This window comes from Clinocottus analis, unplaced genomic scaffold (genome assembly GCF_023055335.1).
Source record: "Clinocottus analis isolate CAN_PGR_092001 unplaced genomic scaffold, fCliAna1.0.p SCAF_25, whole genome shotgun sequence".
NCBI classification, from domain to species: Eukaryota; Metazoa; Chordata; class Actinopteri; order Perciformes; family Cottidae; genus Clinocottus; species Clinocottus analis.
This window is the reverse complement of record NW_027175987.1, coordinates 1234588-1253247: the sequence shown is the minus strand read 5'-3', so window position 1 is coordinate 1253247 and position 18660 is coordinate 1234588. Positions and strand designations below refer to the sequence as shown.

The 18660-nt window shown below is 46.3% G+C and overlaps 1 protein-coding gene across 1 annotated transcript; it reads left to right on the top strand.

Moving 5' to 3' along the window:
- The first annotated feature begins 2953 nt into the window (after positions 1–2953).
- On the top strand, positions 2954–17914 carry zbtb7a (zinc finger and BTB domain containing 7a). The gene is made up of 5 exons (XM_068591109.1): positions 2954–3045; positions 3218–3323; positions 11523–12086; positions 12787–13709; positions 15858–17914. The coding sequence occupies exons 1-5, from the start codon at positions 2954–2956 to the stop codon at positions 16291–16293; spliced, it is 2121 nt and encodes a 706-aa protein (XP_068447210.1). The 3' UTR covers positions 16294–17914.
- Positions 17915–18660: the final 746 nt, after the last annotated feature.

The window sequence follows — 18660 nt, the reverse complement described above, 5'->3', positions numbered from 1 at the left end:
ACAACTTTAAAATGTGGCAAAACAACCACAAAGAGATCCAAAATGACTAGAAAGAGACACAAAACATCTACAAAGAGACACACACAAAATAATCCATATGTTTCTATATTATTTTGCATGTCTATACCCAAGGAGGCCATTGTCTCATAATCTGTCAATTTTCTCATTCATAGCAACCTGGATGACCTTGATATTTCCCAGCATGCCCTCTAACATGTTTTACCCAGAGACGCTCTGTCGTTTTGTCGTTGACGAGTCGATACTCGTTTCTGATTGGCTCACAGGTGTCCGGTAAATTCACATCAAGACAATGAACCGTCAACAAACAGCAGTTTGGGAGATAGATTACTACCGTTTCGAACTTTAAACTTGGTAGGTGTTAATTTTAAAAGTTCTTCTACAGATTTACAAAATCAGAAGGATCATATTATTACTTTAGCGCCATGCCAACATCGAACGGCTAGCCAGCTAACATATTGGTAGTGTGAGCTAGCTTGCTAGCATATGTGAGGAAAGAATGTAAAATTTAACATCAACTACAAAAACTAACCGAACTTTAATCTTGACATTACCACCTAAAGGATCCAGCGACTGTGGTTAACTGTCTTTTTGTTTTTGCCTAGCTTTAATTTAAAAACAAAATTCAGACAGCAGTGATGAACACATTTGATGTGGGGCGTCTGGACCAGTTCATATTACACAGTGCCATAACATCATCTCAGCCACGGACGTATAAAGAGGGTTCAACTAATTTTGACTGTAATTAGGCCAACACTGAATAGAAGGCGAGTTGTGTAAATATTATGTATTTCTGTGACAGTCTAACCTGCGGTTTTTCATTCCACTTAGGCTGCAACTTATCCACCTGCATCCTCTTCACTTAGCCCCGCAAATTATAGCAAGGGACGGCACCATAGGTCCAACTGCAATTCATGTCCGTTTGGGAAGTTTGAAAGCTGCCATTTCCCTGTGCCTAAGCAGAGACGGGGCTTAACAGTGCCCTCTAGGCAGAGGGTGTGTCACTACCTCGCCCTGCCAAATAGCCCCTTGACTCTCCTTGATGGCTGTCTGTGCACTGCCAAGCCCTGCTGCACTGTGGGACGAGGCTCCTGTGAGACTGAAGCGGGCAACAGTTTACACTGTTAAAGGTATGTTTTCAATCGTATGTGCATAAAATAAGTGACTTAATAGTGCTTTCAGAGGTGTGTTGGGATGATTTAATGGTGCATAAGAATCATCGAATACATCTTGTGCTCCATCACACTCCGTGGTACAATGGCTGGCTTGCACTCACTGAGGGGGCGTGCAGGGTGGGCGGTTGCAAGTGGCGCAACATCAAGTGCAATAGCTTTAAATTCACACAGAAGATCTTGCCATTTCCCACTGTGGAATGAGACATTTTTCAACTTAGTAGTGTCTACTCTGACGCCTCACCTGTTGAAGCTTGGCAGGTATTGTGTTCAGAGACTGGGTCGAGCCAGAAAGTGTATCAAGGGGGTTGCTGGCAGCCCCTACTGTATGTGCTGGAATGTGCCATGGCTTGCTATTGGGGTGGGACACCATGACCTCAGGCAATAGAAAGGGTGGGTGCGACTCGACTTGCATAGGAAAGGAAAGGAGCAGTGAGCGATGAGGTGGGTGAGAATTGACAAGAGTTACAGTTAATTTACCCTTAAACCAAAAATCTGAGTGTCCGCAGATGAAAATATTGGCTGACATTCACGGTAAAACCACAGGGCGGGAAGGCATGGGTTAATGATTTGTGTCATCTCTAAATGAGTTTAAGACTTTCACAACTGCCCACTTTTGAGCGCCAATGAATTTCCACTTTACTTTTGTTTCACAGAGGGAAGAAGGATAGGAGACAGAGGGGGAATGCTGTTTCTTTAAGAGAGAGGGAGTGAGAGTGAGTGAGAGAGAGAGAGAGAAAGGGAGGGACCTCTTTGCCCTCCAGAAACCAGGAAGGGAATTGAGTTGATCTGCTGCTGCTTGGTTAGCGCATACGGGGCTTTAAGCTGCACAACAGTGAGAGGGAGAGGAGGAGAGGAGAGGGCTGAGCTAACCCACAACAAGCTTCACCACGGCCATCGCAGGTGAGCTAAAGGCACCATGCCATCCCCCCAGCGGTCTGCCCTGGGCCTGACGACCAGAGGGGAGCAGGGCAGAGGAGGAGAGGAGAGAAGGAGGAATGAGGGAGGGGGACAGAAAGGAGAGCAGGGTGGGGGGGTTGGCCGGAGAGGAGAGGAGAGGAGAGGAGAGGTGGGTCGCAGCAGTAGTCCCTAGTCAAGGTTCCTCTTTTTTAATCCTCCTAAAGTACTTCCTCTGTACTGCTCTTTACCTCTGGGTAATCTTGAGATAAAGTTTATAGGATGTGTTCAAGGCATTAACTTTTCAGGCAGGTGGAAACACTTAAAGGAGGAGGGGGAAGGGGTGGGGGGGTGCTCTCCCGAGAGGTTGGAGGGGGGCGTCGGTGGGGGGGGGGGCACTGAACGAAGGGAAGGAGTAACAAAAAATAATTGTATTGGACAAGGTATAAGCAATAGCAACAACTTTTCGAGACAGTGGCGATTGAAGGGCTCAGTGCGGGACAGTTGTGTGTTATGTGCGCAGGGCATGTTGTAGTGGTACTAGACTGTTTGCAATAGGCATAAGTCATAATTTAGGTCAGGAGTTTTAAGTGTGTCTGAAATGTGTGAGCCAATGAAAGAATCCACCGCTGGTGTTACTGCTCTGACAGTTGAGGCTGAAATTTCTTCTTTTTTTTTCATACGAAGCTCGACCCTGTTTGATGGCTGGTCTGTACTTTAATACCTGGCAGCCTGCTAGCAACATACTGTAGTGTATAATTCAGCCCTGAGTGCTTACGTTAGAGCAGGCTTGGTGATAGTGGGGGTGGTGAGGGCAGAGAGAGCTGGGACTCGTAGTCCACAGCAGGGGCTGCAAAGCAAGTCAAATGGGGTTTCAGAACTCCATATCCCAGAGTGCCTTGCCCGTGGCCATCCAGGAAAGGGAACAACTGCCAGCCTATCCCAACAAGGAGGTGTGGTGAGTGAGCAGCTGTCAAACCAATGAGAGCAGGGGATGCGGAGCCGAGTTGTGGGCTAAAACTGGAGGGGGGCGGGCGGCAGCGGTGGTGGTGCTCGGGGTGGGGGGGTGAGGTGTCTGTTTGTGTGGGATCAGGCAAGGGCTTGCCTGTATGACTAGGGCCACTCGCAAGTTTCCTGTCTGGTAAAGCGCGAGCCCTGCCCAGAGACGGAGGCAGCAGAGCTGGCCGGCAGGCAGGGGAGGCAAGTAGGGCCCAGGAAACATTTTCTGCCTATTTGGTAAGCACTCCAAAGACACACATGCACACGCACACACACAAACACACACACAATATGTAGTCTGTGACTGAAAGGAGAAGAGAGACAAGCAGAGGAAATAAATACCATAGCGTGTTGTGTGTGTGTGTGTGTGTGTGAAAGAGAGTGAGAGAGATGGGGCTTGATAGAGTTCAGAGTTCTTGACCCACTTGCAGATAAAGGAGGGAATGGCAAATAGGTCAGTGCTGAGTGTAAGGTGCTGCACAGAACACTGCTCAGAGAAATAGTTTGTGTTGCAAAGTTGTCCTCCTCATCAGGCTAACTTTGGTTTGTGCATCAGTGTTGTTTCCATCTTGAGACACAATATTAATGCTTTTGTCTACTGCTGTGATTAAATGGCACTGCTGCTATTATTAGTTAGTGAAATGATGAAGACAGTTGCACATCCTGTGCTGCTGCTTCTTTAGGGGGTGTTAAAGTAATTTCACTAAAACCACTGCATCCAATGTTTGCGAGAGCTGTGGCAGAGCGATCTTGTTGATGGCTGACAGAGTACAGGTGAGGTGTTGAGTCATAGTTTATTTGAGAAACCATGGACATCTCTTCTTGCTGAGGGGAAGAATGTATTGCACATCTTGTGACTGGTAGGGTACGTTCCATCCATGCAATATTAAAATAAAACGTAAGCTCTGGTATCTTTGCTTGAGAACTTTTGTACTTGCTGATTGATTTAAATGTTGCTCACACCACGGTCAATCTTTTCCTCTCTGTCCTCTCAACCCCTTTTCTCTACCAGCATCTTGTTAAAAGCAGATTCTTATCTCGCCCATCCTGTCGCACTTGCTTGTGGCTCGTAGTTGAACGTCTTGACAGGAACCATGACTGCCTTGCTCGATAACCAGATGCATATTTTTTGGCTTTCGCATACTTGTTCAACCCGTTTTTTTTAAACGTGTGGGCACGGAGAGGGTACAAGAAGTGCACGGTACATGAAGACGCCCAAATGCTGGGAAAGTGTTAGGAATGCTTCTCAGAAGGCGGGAGCAGAAAGGTTGACATTTTTTTATTTGGTTCAATGTCACAGACATTATTAGTCACAGTGTTGTTACATTAGTCCTGATTCGACCCTCTACGCCACTTTCTAGCTGCCACCATGGAAGATTAGTATAGTAGGCTCAAGTAAATTCCAGCAAGAGGTTAAACTAGGACGCCATATGTGTTTGTGTGTGTGAGTGTGTACTTGTGTGTGTGTGTGCATGCATGCATGCATGCGTGTGTGCGTCTGTGTTACCAACAATAGACTCCAGGGGAATTGCAGGGGACTTCAGTGGCTGTGGGCAGGTCCAAGACACCACCCATCAATTTGGCGGTGAGGCTGAATACAGTTTGATATTCCTGTATGTTTGTGCCTCTACCGCTATGCCCCGAAACTAGCAGGTTCAGACAGACTGTAGGACAGGTTGCGTGATGTCGCCGTGGCAGTTTGAGGCTTTATTTTAGAGTGAAATGTTGGCTGTATACAATGCAAAACATGTAACAGTCATTAAGTTGGTTCAAAGTTTTGTTTATATGGTTAAATGGTGCATCAGGGCCCATATGGTGGAATCAAAACTTAAGTTGTTTTGTACTTCATACCAAACAACATCATTTCCGTGCCGCTGTTCTGTCTCTCTCTTTATGTCCGTTTGTAAAAGTTGAAACATTTTGAATACTTTCATCTGCCTCTTCCTTGGTGAATGCAGCTTCACTTCCCCCTAATGTTTGGTTCCCCTGGTCAGCTGCTCAGTGTACCACAGCTTCCAGCCTAGCTAGGCAGATAGACAGACCCCTCTCTGTTGTTTTTCTGTTGTTGTGCTGAAGTCTAGGGGGAGTAAAGGGGCTTCTTCTGTTCTCTTCTGGGACATTTATTATGGAGAGGCTAACACAACCTGATCAAATTAGAGTGTGAGAAGAAGAGGCTGGGATGTTTTTCAGATTGGTGGTAAAGATCGACTTGGATTTTGATACTTTTGGAGTTGGATGAGATGGTGTCTTCTGGGACAGCAATACACTGTAACAAAAACAACAACATGCATTAGTTTAAAGCATTATCACCAGAACCCCCTTTTTAATTAGTCCGAAAGGCCAACTGATCAGAAAGAGGGTATGTGACCAATCTTACACTGTGTATGTTTGAATTAGTAAACCGGTTTAGGATGAAGACGGGTGGGTTGCATTGAAGGACGCCTCGACAAAGGAGGAGGAGGAGGGAGGAGGTGGGGTCTGCAATGCTTTGCCTTCTCAGCAGTGGAAAGGGGAAGTGGGCGCTGTGGTAGGTACTGTGCAGTGCAGAGTCTGAGACAGAGATGGAGCAATGATGAGATGAGAACGACAGATGAGAGGAAGAGAGAGATAGAGGGTCAGACAGTAGGGACAGAGAGAGAGAGAAAGAGAGAACGCGAGCGAGCAAGCAAGCACAGAGCTGGTCATCTGATAACAGAGCGGGTTCTGTTACACGCCTGTCACAGACTCACAGGAAGTCCTCTACTGCGCATGCACAAAGCGGCGCAAGGCACGACGGGCCTGCGGACTGACCAACCGGCTCGCGTGAGTTGACGCTGTGTTGGGTTGTAAGCGTTGCTTTTAAAGCCATGTGTTAGATTTTGTTGCGCTTCCTGGTTGGCAGCATGGCCGTGTCAGAGCATGTTACTCAAGCTGAAAGGAACTCCGTGGATGTGGTTTGGTTACACTGCCGCTTGTGAAAGGCTACTGTCCCAAGACGCGTCATAGAACTCGTGACTTCACAATGAAAAGACGATGTTTGAACTGGCATGAACCTGAAAAGTGTTGAAGTTGTATTGACTATATAATATTATGATCTAATAATATTAATGAATCAGTTAACTTGTCATAACACTGTTGTGACCACAAAAATACACAAACACCTGCACAATAACACACAAAAAGTTGTTAATAATATGTTGTTTCTACTCTATTCATTTTTTTCATGCTCTACATTTAAGTGGAGTAACATTGAACTGCATTACATCATCATCAATATTATTTCTGATATTTTGTCTGCGTCATTACAGTATAATGCAATCCAACACCACAAACTACAGACTATTTCAAAACTAAGTTTTGTAAAAGTAGTTTGTCAAAGCTGTTGCACTGGATTACAGTGTGTTTTATATTTGCTGGCCTGTGGCTATACACTTGGTCCAACTGATACAAACAAGTAAGAAAACAAAATACTGACACATTTAGAACAGTGTGAGAGTTTCACGAGTAATTAGCAGCAACTACAGGTTTAATTTTCTACTTCCTTTACTATCAGGCAGCGCAAACATAGACCTTTTTATAACATCATAAACCCCCTTGCTAGCTTCCTTACATTAAACTTTGCCCAACTTGTGGGTGGTGACCTTCCCTCTTATGGGAGCAGGTTACACCAGGTAACATAATGAGATTTCTCTGAGTTTATCATTGACATCTGAGCCGGATTCCTCGGCCTCCATACCGTACACTCAGGAGTTATGATCGAGCTTGTGAGTTTTAACGCCCTGCCTCACCCACTACCTTTTCACTGGCATTGTGTCTGTGTTGTGGCTCCACTTCCTGGTTCGTTTTCTAGTAAAAGCTGCCAGGTCTAGACCAGCCCATGCGACGTCAGTTTTATCAGTCACTTGCTCTCTTCCTGCTTCTCTTCCAATATGACCAATGAGGTTTCCTTCCACCACTGGCAAGCCCTTTGGCTGTGGCACTTGCTCAGTTCCTTAGAAGAGTCTCTTAGAAGGAAATGCCTCCCCCCCTCCCCATTCCGATTATCTTGCATTATCCTGGTCCGACCTTGAACCGCTGTGACCTGAGTAGGTGATTCCCGCGGAGCGGGGTAGGCAGGTTTTGTTGCCTTCGAGGCCTTGCGATAGTCTGTGTGATGTGGAAAGCTCAGGCTCAATTCTTGAACTTCTTTAATGTTCAGATGTTTTCAGTCCAAACTTTGCCTCCTGTATTCAAACGCTTGCATGCATTAAGTTTACACCTAAGTGAAATTGTGAGTATCCTGATAGAGTTGTTCTCTTGTAAAAAGCACAGAGCTAATAACAATTCACACGGTGTAAAATGAATAAACTGCGGTATAGTAGTTTAGTACAAAAAGGGGGCCCATCTGTGCTCCATCAACATTTAAGGTTTAAGGGATCAATGATTCACTTCTGTTGGCTCTGAGTGCTCTCGCTAAAAGTTTTGTTTCTCAGTAGTTAAGAATTGTGTATTTTTTTTTTTTTATGAGCCAATCACTTTTTGCAACTGAACATGTTTAATAAAAAGAGACCAAAGGGAGAATATTTGCTTACCAATTCAGTAGGGTTAAATCAAGGTTCTCGGAAATGAAAATATGAAGTGCAGTATCCATTAAAATAACTGATGTTACTTTTTGTGTATACATCTGATAGTACTTATCTTTACTTTTTGCTTTTCGAGACCCTAAAATGTGGCAGTTGGGTATTTCTATTTTGTCTATCAAGGAAGCATCTGAGGTTACACAGGGTTAATAGTTTGTTCCTTTTGTATTTAGGAATGACTGGTATGAGTCAGCCAAAGACAGAGATACTTTGAGAGTGGAAATTCTGCGGTCCTTTAGATGCTACATCTCGGGCATGATGAAAAACACTTTTGCCTAACTGCTACGACAGCCCGATGTCAATGTGTTTGTCAGTGAATGACAAGACAATTGGGTGTGACTGCCTTGGCATGGATAGTGAGAAAACACACAGCCCAGTCATCTGAAGTAACAGTAAAACGGAAACTGGTTTGCAGGAGACCGGTGTGGGTTGTTTTGTTCCTGAAGTGAACTCAACATTCGTCCCTGCCGTGTGTAAGATATATGGGAGGGGGTAGAGGCACAGGTGAGATGAAGGTGACAAGGGCGTAGATGGGTTGGTCCTGTGTAAAAGCAGTTGTTTGACTTGCAAAGCAGGCCTGGGTGTTCTTCCAGTGGGCATTGAGAGAAGGCCCTTCCCTAGAAGTGGAGCTGCTGCACCGCTCTGTGCTGGGTTGCGGGCCTTGTCACCCACAGGCATGAATTAGTGATAAGGAATGTTTCAAGCCACGAGGAGGTGTCGGGATCAGGTTTGTTGCACTGTGTTTCCTCTTTCTTAGTGCTCTTTGCGGGGGTCATTCGGGGACAGGTGGCTTCTGCATGCAGAGTAGTCCTTCCATGGGTCGTTGGCACCGAGTCACTTTTGTGCGCGTGTGTTTGTATGTGTGTGTGTGTGTGTGTGTGTGTGTGTGTGTGTGTTTTTATCTCCTCTCAGCTCAGCGTCTTACCCGACAAAGCCGTGACCCTGGGTCAGCTATATGTACGGGGGATAACCCGGGACACAAGCTTGTAGCAAAGCCTGGTCTAGTGCAGGTGCTGTGTGTCTGTGATTGAGAAGTGCAGGTCGTCTCGGGTCTGGATGGGCTCACAGAGATCTATTTCCACCTGTGAAGGACGTGACTAGTAGCCAATGCGGTTGCCCTTTGTCTTGCTCTTTCTTCCATCTCATCTCACTCTGCTCACCCTTGCTCTCTCTCCCTCCCGTGCCATCTCTCTTTAACTGTACACTCGCCTCCCTCTCCTCAGCATATTCATGAGGGCTTGGATAATAAAATGTGCCATGTCTGACAGCCCTTTTTTTTTATCAGAGCTTTGTGTTTGACGTTGGCAGTGTTTGCAGAGGCTTTGCCGCCCATCTCAAGGTAACTGAGTTAAGGGGGGCATACAGTAAGGAGCGAGAAACGGTGCAGCCGTTCAACACTTTACCATTAATCACACAAAGCAGTACTCTTTACAAAAATGAGTTATTTGAATGAACAAACTTTATCATAAATGAAAACCGTCACTGCTCTCCTCTCCTACCTAACGATGTGTTATTTAAAAGCTTAACCTTACCCACACCTGTGGGGCAGAGCTGACATGTTGCCCGATGTCAAGGTGTGGAGATGGGCGTTTCTCTTTTTCAAGGAAGAACATATCAGGTAGGAAAAGGAGAGGAAAGGGGAGAGGCGGCCAGGTTAGGCAGGTTTGGTAGTGGGGTGTAGCGTACAAACATACCAGGAGGGCTGATCTGAAGGAATGTCATTTCAATGCCTCGCAGAGAGCAACGCACTCAACGCACCCTCTAACCCTCCCCGGCCTCACCCCCTGCTGGGTCTCCCTGGCAGATGGAGGAGGGTGGAGGGGAGGGTTGGTGAGCAGTTGGATGTCCAATATGTGTGCATATGTGCATTTGTGTTTTGTGTTTTATTGATGTGTCTGGGATGTTACAGTATTTGCTGTACGCGTGTGTGTGTGTGTGCGAGAGTGTTAATGGAGAAATTGAGGATGGCTTGTTCTGCTGAAACCCCTCTCCCACTGCGCAGGCTTCAGTCGATCGTTTTAATCTCCCCCCCACACACGTGAGCGAGGGGACAGCCTTTCCTGAAACTTGGCACACGGTACAGGGTGGGGTAACCAGCTCAGACCGGATTGACAACCTCGCTTTTTAATACTGTTCCCTCGCAGCTTGTTGCGTGTCCTCTTCCTCCTCCTGTGGAGTTTTTCCACAGGGTCTGCTCTGGCAGCGACCCACTCCCCCCGCTACCCCCCCACCCTCTTTTTCCTCCACCTCATTCGCTCCCCTCCCCAACTCTCGACTGACACGGAGTGAACAAGCTGTACAATCCAGCTCCCAGCATGCACTCTGATCCCCACTGCCCTATGCCTATCTGTCCTTCATGGCCTCTTATTTAGTTCACAGTTTGACATGCACGACTGCATGTAAAATGTAGGCGTGTACAAGGAAACAGCCACCTTCCTACACGTGTTTAATACGTAAACATCCTCACTTAGTCATTCATCTCCTCATAATGTTATAGCAGCCAACATGCCTGGCCAAATGCATTCCCAATTGTTGTGAGCCACCAGAAACTCACATTATTGCACATTGTCACACTTGAGACAGTAGATCTGTAAATTCACCTGTTGTGCCAGTCGATTTGCTTTCAAATCAGCTCCAAGCAGTTGTGATGTGCAGAACTGTTGTGTTACTGCATATGTATGCTCAAGGCTCGTGAGTCCAGTGAAATGTTAGAATTGTCTTTGTGCTCCTATATTACGTGAGCTACTCCTTCACAAAAAAAAAGATCAATGCAGGGTTCGTTCAACCCATCTATTACATAGTGAATGTAAAGTCCATGCTGTGAGGTTCAATTTCAAGTCACACAGAGCACAAAATGATTAAATGTTCTCGCTCTTAATTAGTCCTTTTTAGGTAGAAGTAAGAAATCATGGTATACAATTTTGTTTCTTTTTTTTTTTTACGTGAAAAGTCAGATGTTTCTTTGCATTGTCAATATATTTAAAGAATATATATATATATATATGTAGGACTAAAAAGTCAGTGCACAGTTTGCTGGAATGAAAGTCATTCACATACAATATATAGGATTGAGGAAAACTAAGTTTCAATTGTAATAGCGGTAATTCATTGTGACTTGCAGTTTTTTCTGTGTTTTCCAGATCTCGCCGTTGTTTTTTTAAAAAGACTTTTATGACTTGACATATTAAATCATTTTTCATTCTTTTGAGACCTCTTGCTTTAAAAGCTCAGCCGTCAAAATACTGATTACCAAGCCTGTTTTAGCGGATCGCAGTACTAATTGACATGCTACCTGACATGACGTGTAATGTAATTTTTTTTTCTCTAAAATACATCATATACTTCACTGTTTTTTTATCTGCTTGTATATGACAATGTATGCTACTATTGGTATGTTGAGCTCTATCTGGTTATTGTGTATATGGTATTGGAGGGGCCCCTTGTTTAGGTATATAGAAAGACTTCATAAGGATAAGAGAAATACAATGTACTGCCATTGTAGTAGCAGTCCAGTCTGTGTATACACACTGGACTGCTTCCTGCCAGTGATGATAACATCTTGGGTTGGAATCAATTAGATTCAGTGTTCTTTTTAATCTTCACAATTGATGTAAACACTACACTTGTACTCCTTAAGATTTAAAATTTTGACTGTGTCCTCACATTTTGTGTGTACTGAGTTGTGTTCTGAAGCATCCCGGTTTGACCGCGGTGAATCAATAAATCAATTTTCCTCTCTCTTCCTTAATCCACATAAAGAATGTCATGAACTGATCTATTATTTCCTCTTCGTCTCTCCCCTCCATCTCATCCCTCTATCCAACTCTTCTGCTCTCAGACAGGCAGACGGACAGACGGCAGGACGGATACACGGGTGGGGGCTGTGCTAGGCGGCTCGGCGGCAGGCTGGTGGAAGATGTCGTCAGGAGCCGGTGGGAGGGGCGGGAGGCGGCTCAGGGGGACGGCGAGCAGCGCCGGTGGAGGAGGGAGAGGAGGGCCAGGGGAGGCAGAGGAAGGCCCCGTGGGGATCCCATTCCCCGAGCACAGCGCAGACATCCTGGGCAGTCTGAACAAGCAGCGGCTCAGCGGCCAGCTGTGCGACGTGCTCCTGGTCGCAGAAGACCGGGAGTTCCCAGCCCACCGCTCCGTCCTAGCGTCCTGCAGCTCCTACTTCCACAAGCTCTTCACCTCGGGTGCCGCCGCAGACCAACAGAACGTCTACAACATCGACTTTGTGGCAGCAGAGGCTCTGGGAGCGTTGCTAGACTTTGCCTACACAGCGACATTGACAGTCAGCCATAGCAGTGTGGCTGACATCCTTGCTGCTGCCCGCCTCCTGGAAGTCCCACCTGTACAGGAAGTCTGTACACACCTGCTGGACACCAAAGTGCTCTCCCCGCCGGTACAAGACCCTAATATGAACTAGAAGTGACAAGTTTTTAAAGTAAAATTGTAAGCTTTGAGATGACATTTGATCTGCTCCGCCTTAATGACACCATGAGCAACCAATTGTAAGTGTTGAATGGATTCATAGCAAAGCACACACCATCTAAGAAGCAGTTCATGCCAAGTTGAAGTGTTTTGGAACTAGTATAACTCATTGAAAATGTAGGGAATGAGGTGTCTGGTCATCATACCACCCCCCCCTCATTAAATAGCCAGCATAGTCAAGCTTACATCATGACCTTTATCAGTCTCTCTCACCATGCCAAACACACACCCACAGCCTTTGGGTTCAACACTTACTCATTCCGAGCCAATAGCGTGTGGAAGGACAGCATGCTATTTCACCAACTCCAGACACTGCATATCGCAGCTCCACTTCAACATGATCAAGCGTAGCTGTGAGATGCACATGCATGTGCTCATGGGTATAATAAGCCCCTGGGTGTGCATCCCAGATAACCCAGATAGGGATCTGCCTCTGCTGATAGGCCTTACGGCTGTATATTTCTCAGCTTGTGGTGAAACATATGTGCTTTACTTCAAGTTACTTTCTTGATTGTAGTTGTTTTTCATTTCTACATTGCTGCTGTACTTCTGTCTGCCTTTTAAATGTCTCCTGCACTCACTCTCTTTGTTCCCCCGTCACGTTTCACTAGGCGGGCAGTGAGCGAAGAGATGAAGAGGAGGAGAGCAAGGGCAGAGGAGGCAGGGAGCCGGGGAACCGAGTGCGGGCCCGGGAGTACCTGGAGTACTTCCAGAGAGGGGCGCACTGGAGCAGCAGCTGCAGCACGCCAGAGCTCAGGGAGCTGCCCACGCACCTGCACTTTAACCACGGTAATGGCGGGATCCCCACCAACGGGGCTCCTGCTGGCCCCGGTGAGTACTACTCCCCTCTGGCCCTCGCCTTGGCCCAGGCCCCCACACAGGAGCCAGAGGAAGAGGATGACGATGACGAGGAAGACGAGGACGTGGAGGCGGTGCAGGGGAACGGAGCGAGCCTGGGGTCGTCTTACTTCCCGCCGTCCCAGAACGGGCACTTCTACCTCCCCCCTGAGTCTCGGCTCGGACTGGAGACAGAGGTGGAGGATGGAAGTAGGGAGGCGATGGTGAGGGAGAGGGGATCTGCCAGTGCCCTCCTGCAGCAAATGATGGACTCCATCGAGAGGCAGAAGGAGCGCGCAACAACTGGGGAGGAACAGGGAGATGGGGACGACCCCGACATGGAATTTTACTTGAATTATTTTAACAGCACTCAAAATGAGGATCCAGCTTCTGCGGCTGTGACACAGGGAGTGCCACCGCTCTGGTTGTCACGGGGCAGAACAAGCCAAGACAGAGGAGGAGGAGGAGGAGAGGGGGGAATGGGAGAGAGAGGCAGCGGTGTTGGTGGAGGAGGAGGAGGAGGAGGAGGTGGTGGTGGTGGTGGTGGGGGCGAGAGGAAGATGCGCTCTAAGGCCTTCCAGAAATGCCCCATATGCTCCAAGGTCATTCAAGGAGCAGGCAAGCTACCCCGCCACATCCGAACGCACACGGGAGAGAAACCTTATGAATGCGCCATCTGCAAAGTACGCTTTACCAGGTAAGCCCAATTAATGAAGTGACTCCCCCATGTCACATGTACTAATAGTCTTGGACTTGACAAGCAGAGGGAAACACCACAGCCAGGAGTATTAGCACTAACCAACTTAGCTTTTCATTAAGAAGGCAGCGCTTGTGAATCTAAATGTTTACTTTGGTCATGGACTGGCTGAGTCTCCCCGAAGCAGGGTTGTTTGTCTTTTGTTTTTTCAATGTCACATTATAGCCAAATGCAAATCAAAATGGCACGGAAAATATTTCAGCTGTGTGAGAGAGAGAGAGAAAGAGAGAGAGAGAGAGGGGGTCGGATTCTAAAGTTATAAAGGTCTGTTTTATTGTGACAGCCTTCATAGCAAAGTCCTGGAATTGTAGCATAGGGGTCCTATAAAAGAAGGCCACATGCTAGTGTTATCTAGTGGAGGGCTGCTATAAAGTGCTGTGTTCTGATACAGAGGGGGATTACAGGTCCTAGATGGTACTCTGTGTGCTCCGAAGCAATAATTTGAACTTTTGATCTCTGGTTATGTTGATTATTGCCCACGGCAGAGTAGTTACACCCCCCCACTCTACTCTCTGCCTCTCACTCCTTTACCTCTCTAATGAAATCTGCCATGTGCCACTCAGTTAAATGTGGCTAGTCTACAGCAGTGGACTCGAGTGTGCATGGTTTCCCTGTATTTCGGAGTCTTGCCTTTTCCTTGAAATCATTCTTTTAATTAATTAATCAGTGGACATGTGCTGGAAATAGATGCAGTTGGTTAGAAATACCCAGAACCTCTGCTGGCATGGCAGGTAGGGAAGACCAATCTGAATTTGCCTTCCAGCTAAATTCGACCGGCAGTGGGAAGGGGGTATTGTAATCTTAATCCTGTTTGATCAGGGTTAAGAGTGTGCCTCGCACGGTAATAAATCACTCCTGTCCTTTAAATAATTCACCTCTGTCAGTGTGCCACTTTTTTTTCCAAGGCTTCAACCCCGTGTGTATGTGTGTGTGTGTTTCTTCTCATTCGTGTACGTGTTTCTTTATTATTTTTGTATATTTGTGGCGCCGTTTGTTCGAACCGAGATGGGTTGCAGCAGGTTAATTTGTTGCTTGTATGACAGCTAATCCACTTACATGGCGCGTGTGCGTGTCTGTCTGTATGTGTGCCTGCATGCGTGTGTGTGTGTTGTCAAACTGACTTGTCTTATGTGAGTTTGTTTAGGAGCCCTCTGCCCCGAGTGCAGAAGGGTTAGACGATTAAAGAGCTGGAGAGATAGTAAGGGCTCAAGGGGGGAGGGCGGTACAAGAGTCAGATGAAGGCTAAGGCAGCCTGATAAAGTTTAGTGGGCGACAGTGTGTCATCACGAAAGTAAAGAAATGCCCCAGGATGTCACGCCATGAAGTTGAAGTCATAGTTTGGTCTTGTTTTAAGTGTAATAGATGTTTTTGGAAAATAAGTCTTCTATATGAGCTATTTGATCATCTTTTGAAGTGACTACGGCTCTAATACAATATTCTATCAGATTACAACTCATGGGGATAGAAATAGGCTGCGAAATTGATGACGTTTTACAGACTCATCTATTTTTCAGTACGACTCAACGTTACACGTCAAGTTTTCAAAAATGAGTTTGGAGTTGTTAGGCTGCACAGGATATCGAAGTCCTCATTTTCTATTCACAAAAGTGAATGCTTTTTTTGTTTTTTGTTCTTTTTTTTTGTCATCCATCAATTGTTATTGCGTCGTCCTCCAAAGAAAAGTTAAACGAAATTGTAAAAGTGGCAACTGACAAAGTGAACATTGAGCTTTCGCGTCAGCCCACAGTTGTGCTCTTGTGTGCAATTACACAGATTAAGATGTGAAGTTTATGGCTTCTCCTCAGTTGGCCTGGCTGCCCTCACAGAATAATCTCATTGGAAGAGATCCAAAAGATGGCTGTTAAATAGGAAATAAAACTCTTCGGCTTATTAAGCTAACCATATATGAGAATTAATAATGTATTTCAAGTTAATTATATATGTGTGCATGGTGTTGCATAGCTTGATTATTAGCCAAAAAGAAAACCTGAAGCTGGTACAGAGTGTATCCAGATAGGTGCGTCATCCTCTATTGCATTTTTCATTTTATTTTTTTGTTTATGAATTCTGTCTTTTTCTTTCTTCCAGGCAGGACAAGCTCAAGGTTCATATGCGGAAGCATACAGGAGAGAAGCCTTACCTTTGTACGCAATGTGGAGCCGCCTTTGCTCACAACTACGACCTGAAGAACCACATGCGCGTGCACACCGGCCTGCGCCCCTACCAGTGCTCGAGCTGCTTTAAGACTTTTGTGCGCTCGGATCACCTGCACCGCCACCTCAAGAAGGACGGCTGCAACGGCATCCCCTCTCGTCGAGGACGAAAGCCCCGGGTACGAGAGCAGGGGCTCCTCGACGCCCCCCTGGGCCTGCTGGGGCCCGGCTCCGACACGAGCCCCGGGCCTCGCACCATCAGGGGACGGCGGCGCTCGGAGGCCTCCTCGGCGGCGGAGGTGGAGGGCTCTGCCGGAGCCCATGCACACAGTCCTCAGCTGCAGGAGTTTGCAGGGGAGGAAGGGCCCTGAGGCGGCAGGGGCGACAAGGACACTGCTGGACACCGTAGTCACTCTGCACCGCCTGTGAGACAGGCCAGCGAACAGAGAGGAGAAAAAAAACACACAAAGGCAAACTTTTAAAAAAAACAACAACAACTAACTATTCCTCTATAAACCAAATCAGGGTGTCACAAAAAATCTAATCTTTATATTTCTTTTTCCTTTTTGTTTAGGAAATGGAGTAGACATGCAAGCACTTGAGTCGATTTATCTGTTAAAGAGCAAAGAACGCTTCAAATCATGTACCCATGACGTCCACTTTCTGGGCCATTTCTTTCTTTATAATATTAGGGTTTTTTATACATTGGCATATGTGCTGAGGCAAATGTATGATAGATACAAAGAAACGCGGAGCAACTATGCAGTTGATTTAGATTTTTATTGGTTTTGTCCTCACAGCCTTCAAGCTCTAAGCAAGGTGTCTATCAAGCACCTTCTGGCTGCTGTACGGGTGAAGCGAGGACAAATCCTCCCAGTGAAAACAACTCTTTTTCTATTCTTTTGCAGGTCTGAAATGTACAGTTACCATAGAAACAACATTGCCACAATTTGGCATATGCAAAGGAAAACTCACCACAATTTTGATGCAACAGTTTTTTCTCTCTAAATGTTCCAGAAAGAATCAGACAAGGGTTTGATTGAAGTGTTACTTACTCTATAAAATGCATCGATGGTTTGTCTTATTGAAAAAACAAATTTGCGTCGAGTCAAATCCACTTTAATGGGGGCTCTTCGACTGCAGGACTCGGGAATATGAGGGGTGGAGGGTTTGTGTTTTTAAAGCACTACCATCGTCAATGTACCTGTTGGCTTGACTACGTTGCCTCTTAACCCTCACAACCCTGCTAATTTCAGCTTTTTGTTTTGTTTTCCCTTTTTTGATTCTGTCTTAATTTTTTTTTTGTTGTCGTCGTCGTTCCTTTTTGTTGACTGCTTCGGGTACTTGACACTTTATAATTGTATACATGTATATACAGCAGGTGGTGATATGACATTGGTCCCCTCTTAATGCTGAGATGTACTTACCAATCGGGTTTTCCTCTTAGGCTTGATGTCATATTTCTCACAGAGTGAAGCTTGTGGGTGAACGGAAAAAAAAACCTGTATGAAAGTGTTCGATGAGAAAAAAACACAAAAAAAACCTTGAGTCACCCATGTGTCCTAAACTTAACACTTAACTTGTATAGTTCCCACCCAAAGGAGGAGGAGGTCGAATGAATGAATGTGCTTAACTTTGTGCAGTTTTTTTTCGGAATCTGTCCTTGTGTGACAAGGCGCGGGTAGCATTGAACCAACCGCAGGTTAAAGGAATGGCAGGGAGCCCGAGTGAGAGAATGACAAAGAGTACGAAGAAGAGATAGATGAGCACCTTTTTTTTCTATGTTTGCACAGCTTTACTAAAGATATCCAACAGAGAGAGAGAAAGAAGGGGAGGAGGGAGAGGTATATTTAAAGGAAGTGGGCTGGTGTTGGAGGGAGTGGGAGGAGGTTTATGTATCGTGCTTATTCCAATCTTTTTTTTTTTTTTTTTTGTGCCCTAGGGACCACACAACCGTGAGGCAACCTGTACGATGAAGAGAGCAATAAATACCTGTCCAAGTTGGGAGGCCAAATAGGCGCGCAGCTGCAGCTGGTTGATGGGGGAGGGGAACAAGGGAAGGGAAGGGGAGGGGAGGGGGATCTCACAATGTCTGTTGCATTCCAAAAAATAATCTCCCCCAGCTCAGCCACGTTTCTAGGCAGGAGGGGATCAAATCAGGCCTTTTCTCTCCCTCTGTAGTCCTCTAATGCCCCCGAACTAGCCTGGAGGGGATATTATTATATTAGAGCTTGGTGTTACTGTGGGTAGGACGCCTGGTGCTGGCAGTTTAGTGTGCGAGTGTGTTTGTATGTCCGTGTGTGTGTTTGTGTACGTGTGTGTGTGTGTGTGTGTGCGTGGCAGCCAGGGTCGCTCTGGCCACATCATCACTGTGTGAGTCAGCCACGGCCTGTTCAAACATGCACCCTGAGCTGCCAGCCCCAATGCACTTTCTCTTGTCTCTCTCTCACACACACACACACACCCACACACACACACACACACACACACACACACACTCTCTGCTCACTGGATCCAGGTATCCTGTGGAGAAAGGGGGGAAACACCAGCGATTGGTAGACGTTTGAATGTTGTCGGTGACTCTGGATTTGGAAGTCGGTCCGAGTTGTTATCGCGCTCCAATTCCAACGTTGTTTCCCAACCCAGCACATTTAGAGTCGAGAGAACATGCGCCTCCTCCCCCCCCCAATTGCACCCTGTAATATCTGCAGTAAGTAAGGCTGTAGTTGAACTATCAG

Excerpts from the sequence above, each read along its gene's own strand:
- zbtb7a (XM_068591109.1), top strand. The coding sequence starts at position 2,954 with ATGGGGTTTCAGAACTCCATATCCCAGAGTGCCTTGCCCGTGGCCATC. Across the intron at positions 12,087-12,786 it reads CCAAAGTGCTCTCCCCGCCG|GCGGGCAGTGAGCGAAGAGA; the intron begins GTACAAGACCCT and ends ACGTTTCACTAG. Across the intron at positions 13,710-15,857 it reads TGCAAAGTACGCTTTACCAG|GCAGGACAAGCTCAAGGTTC; the intron begins GTAAGCCCAATT and ends TCTTTCTTCCAG.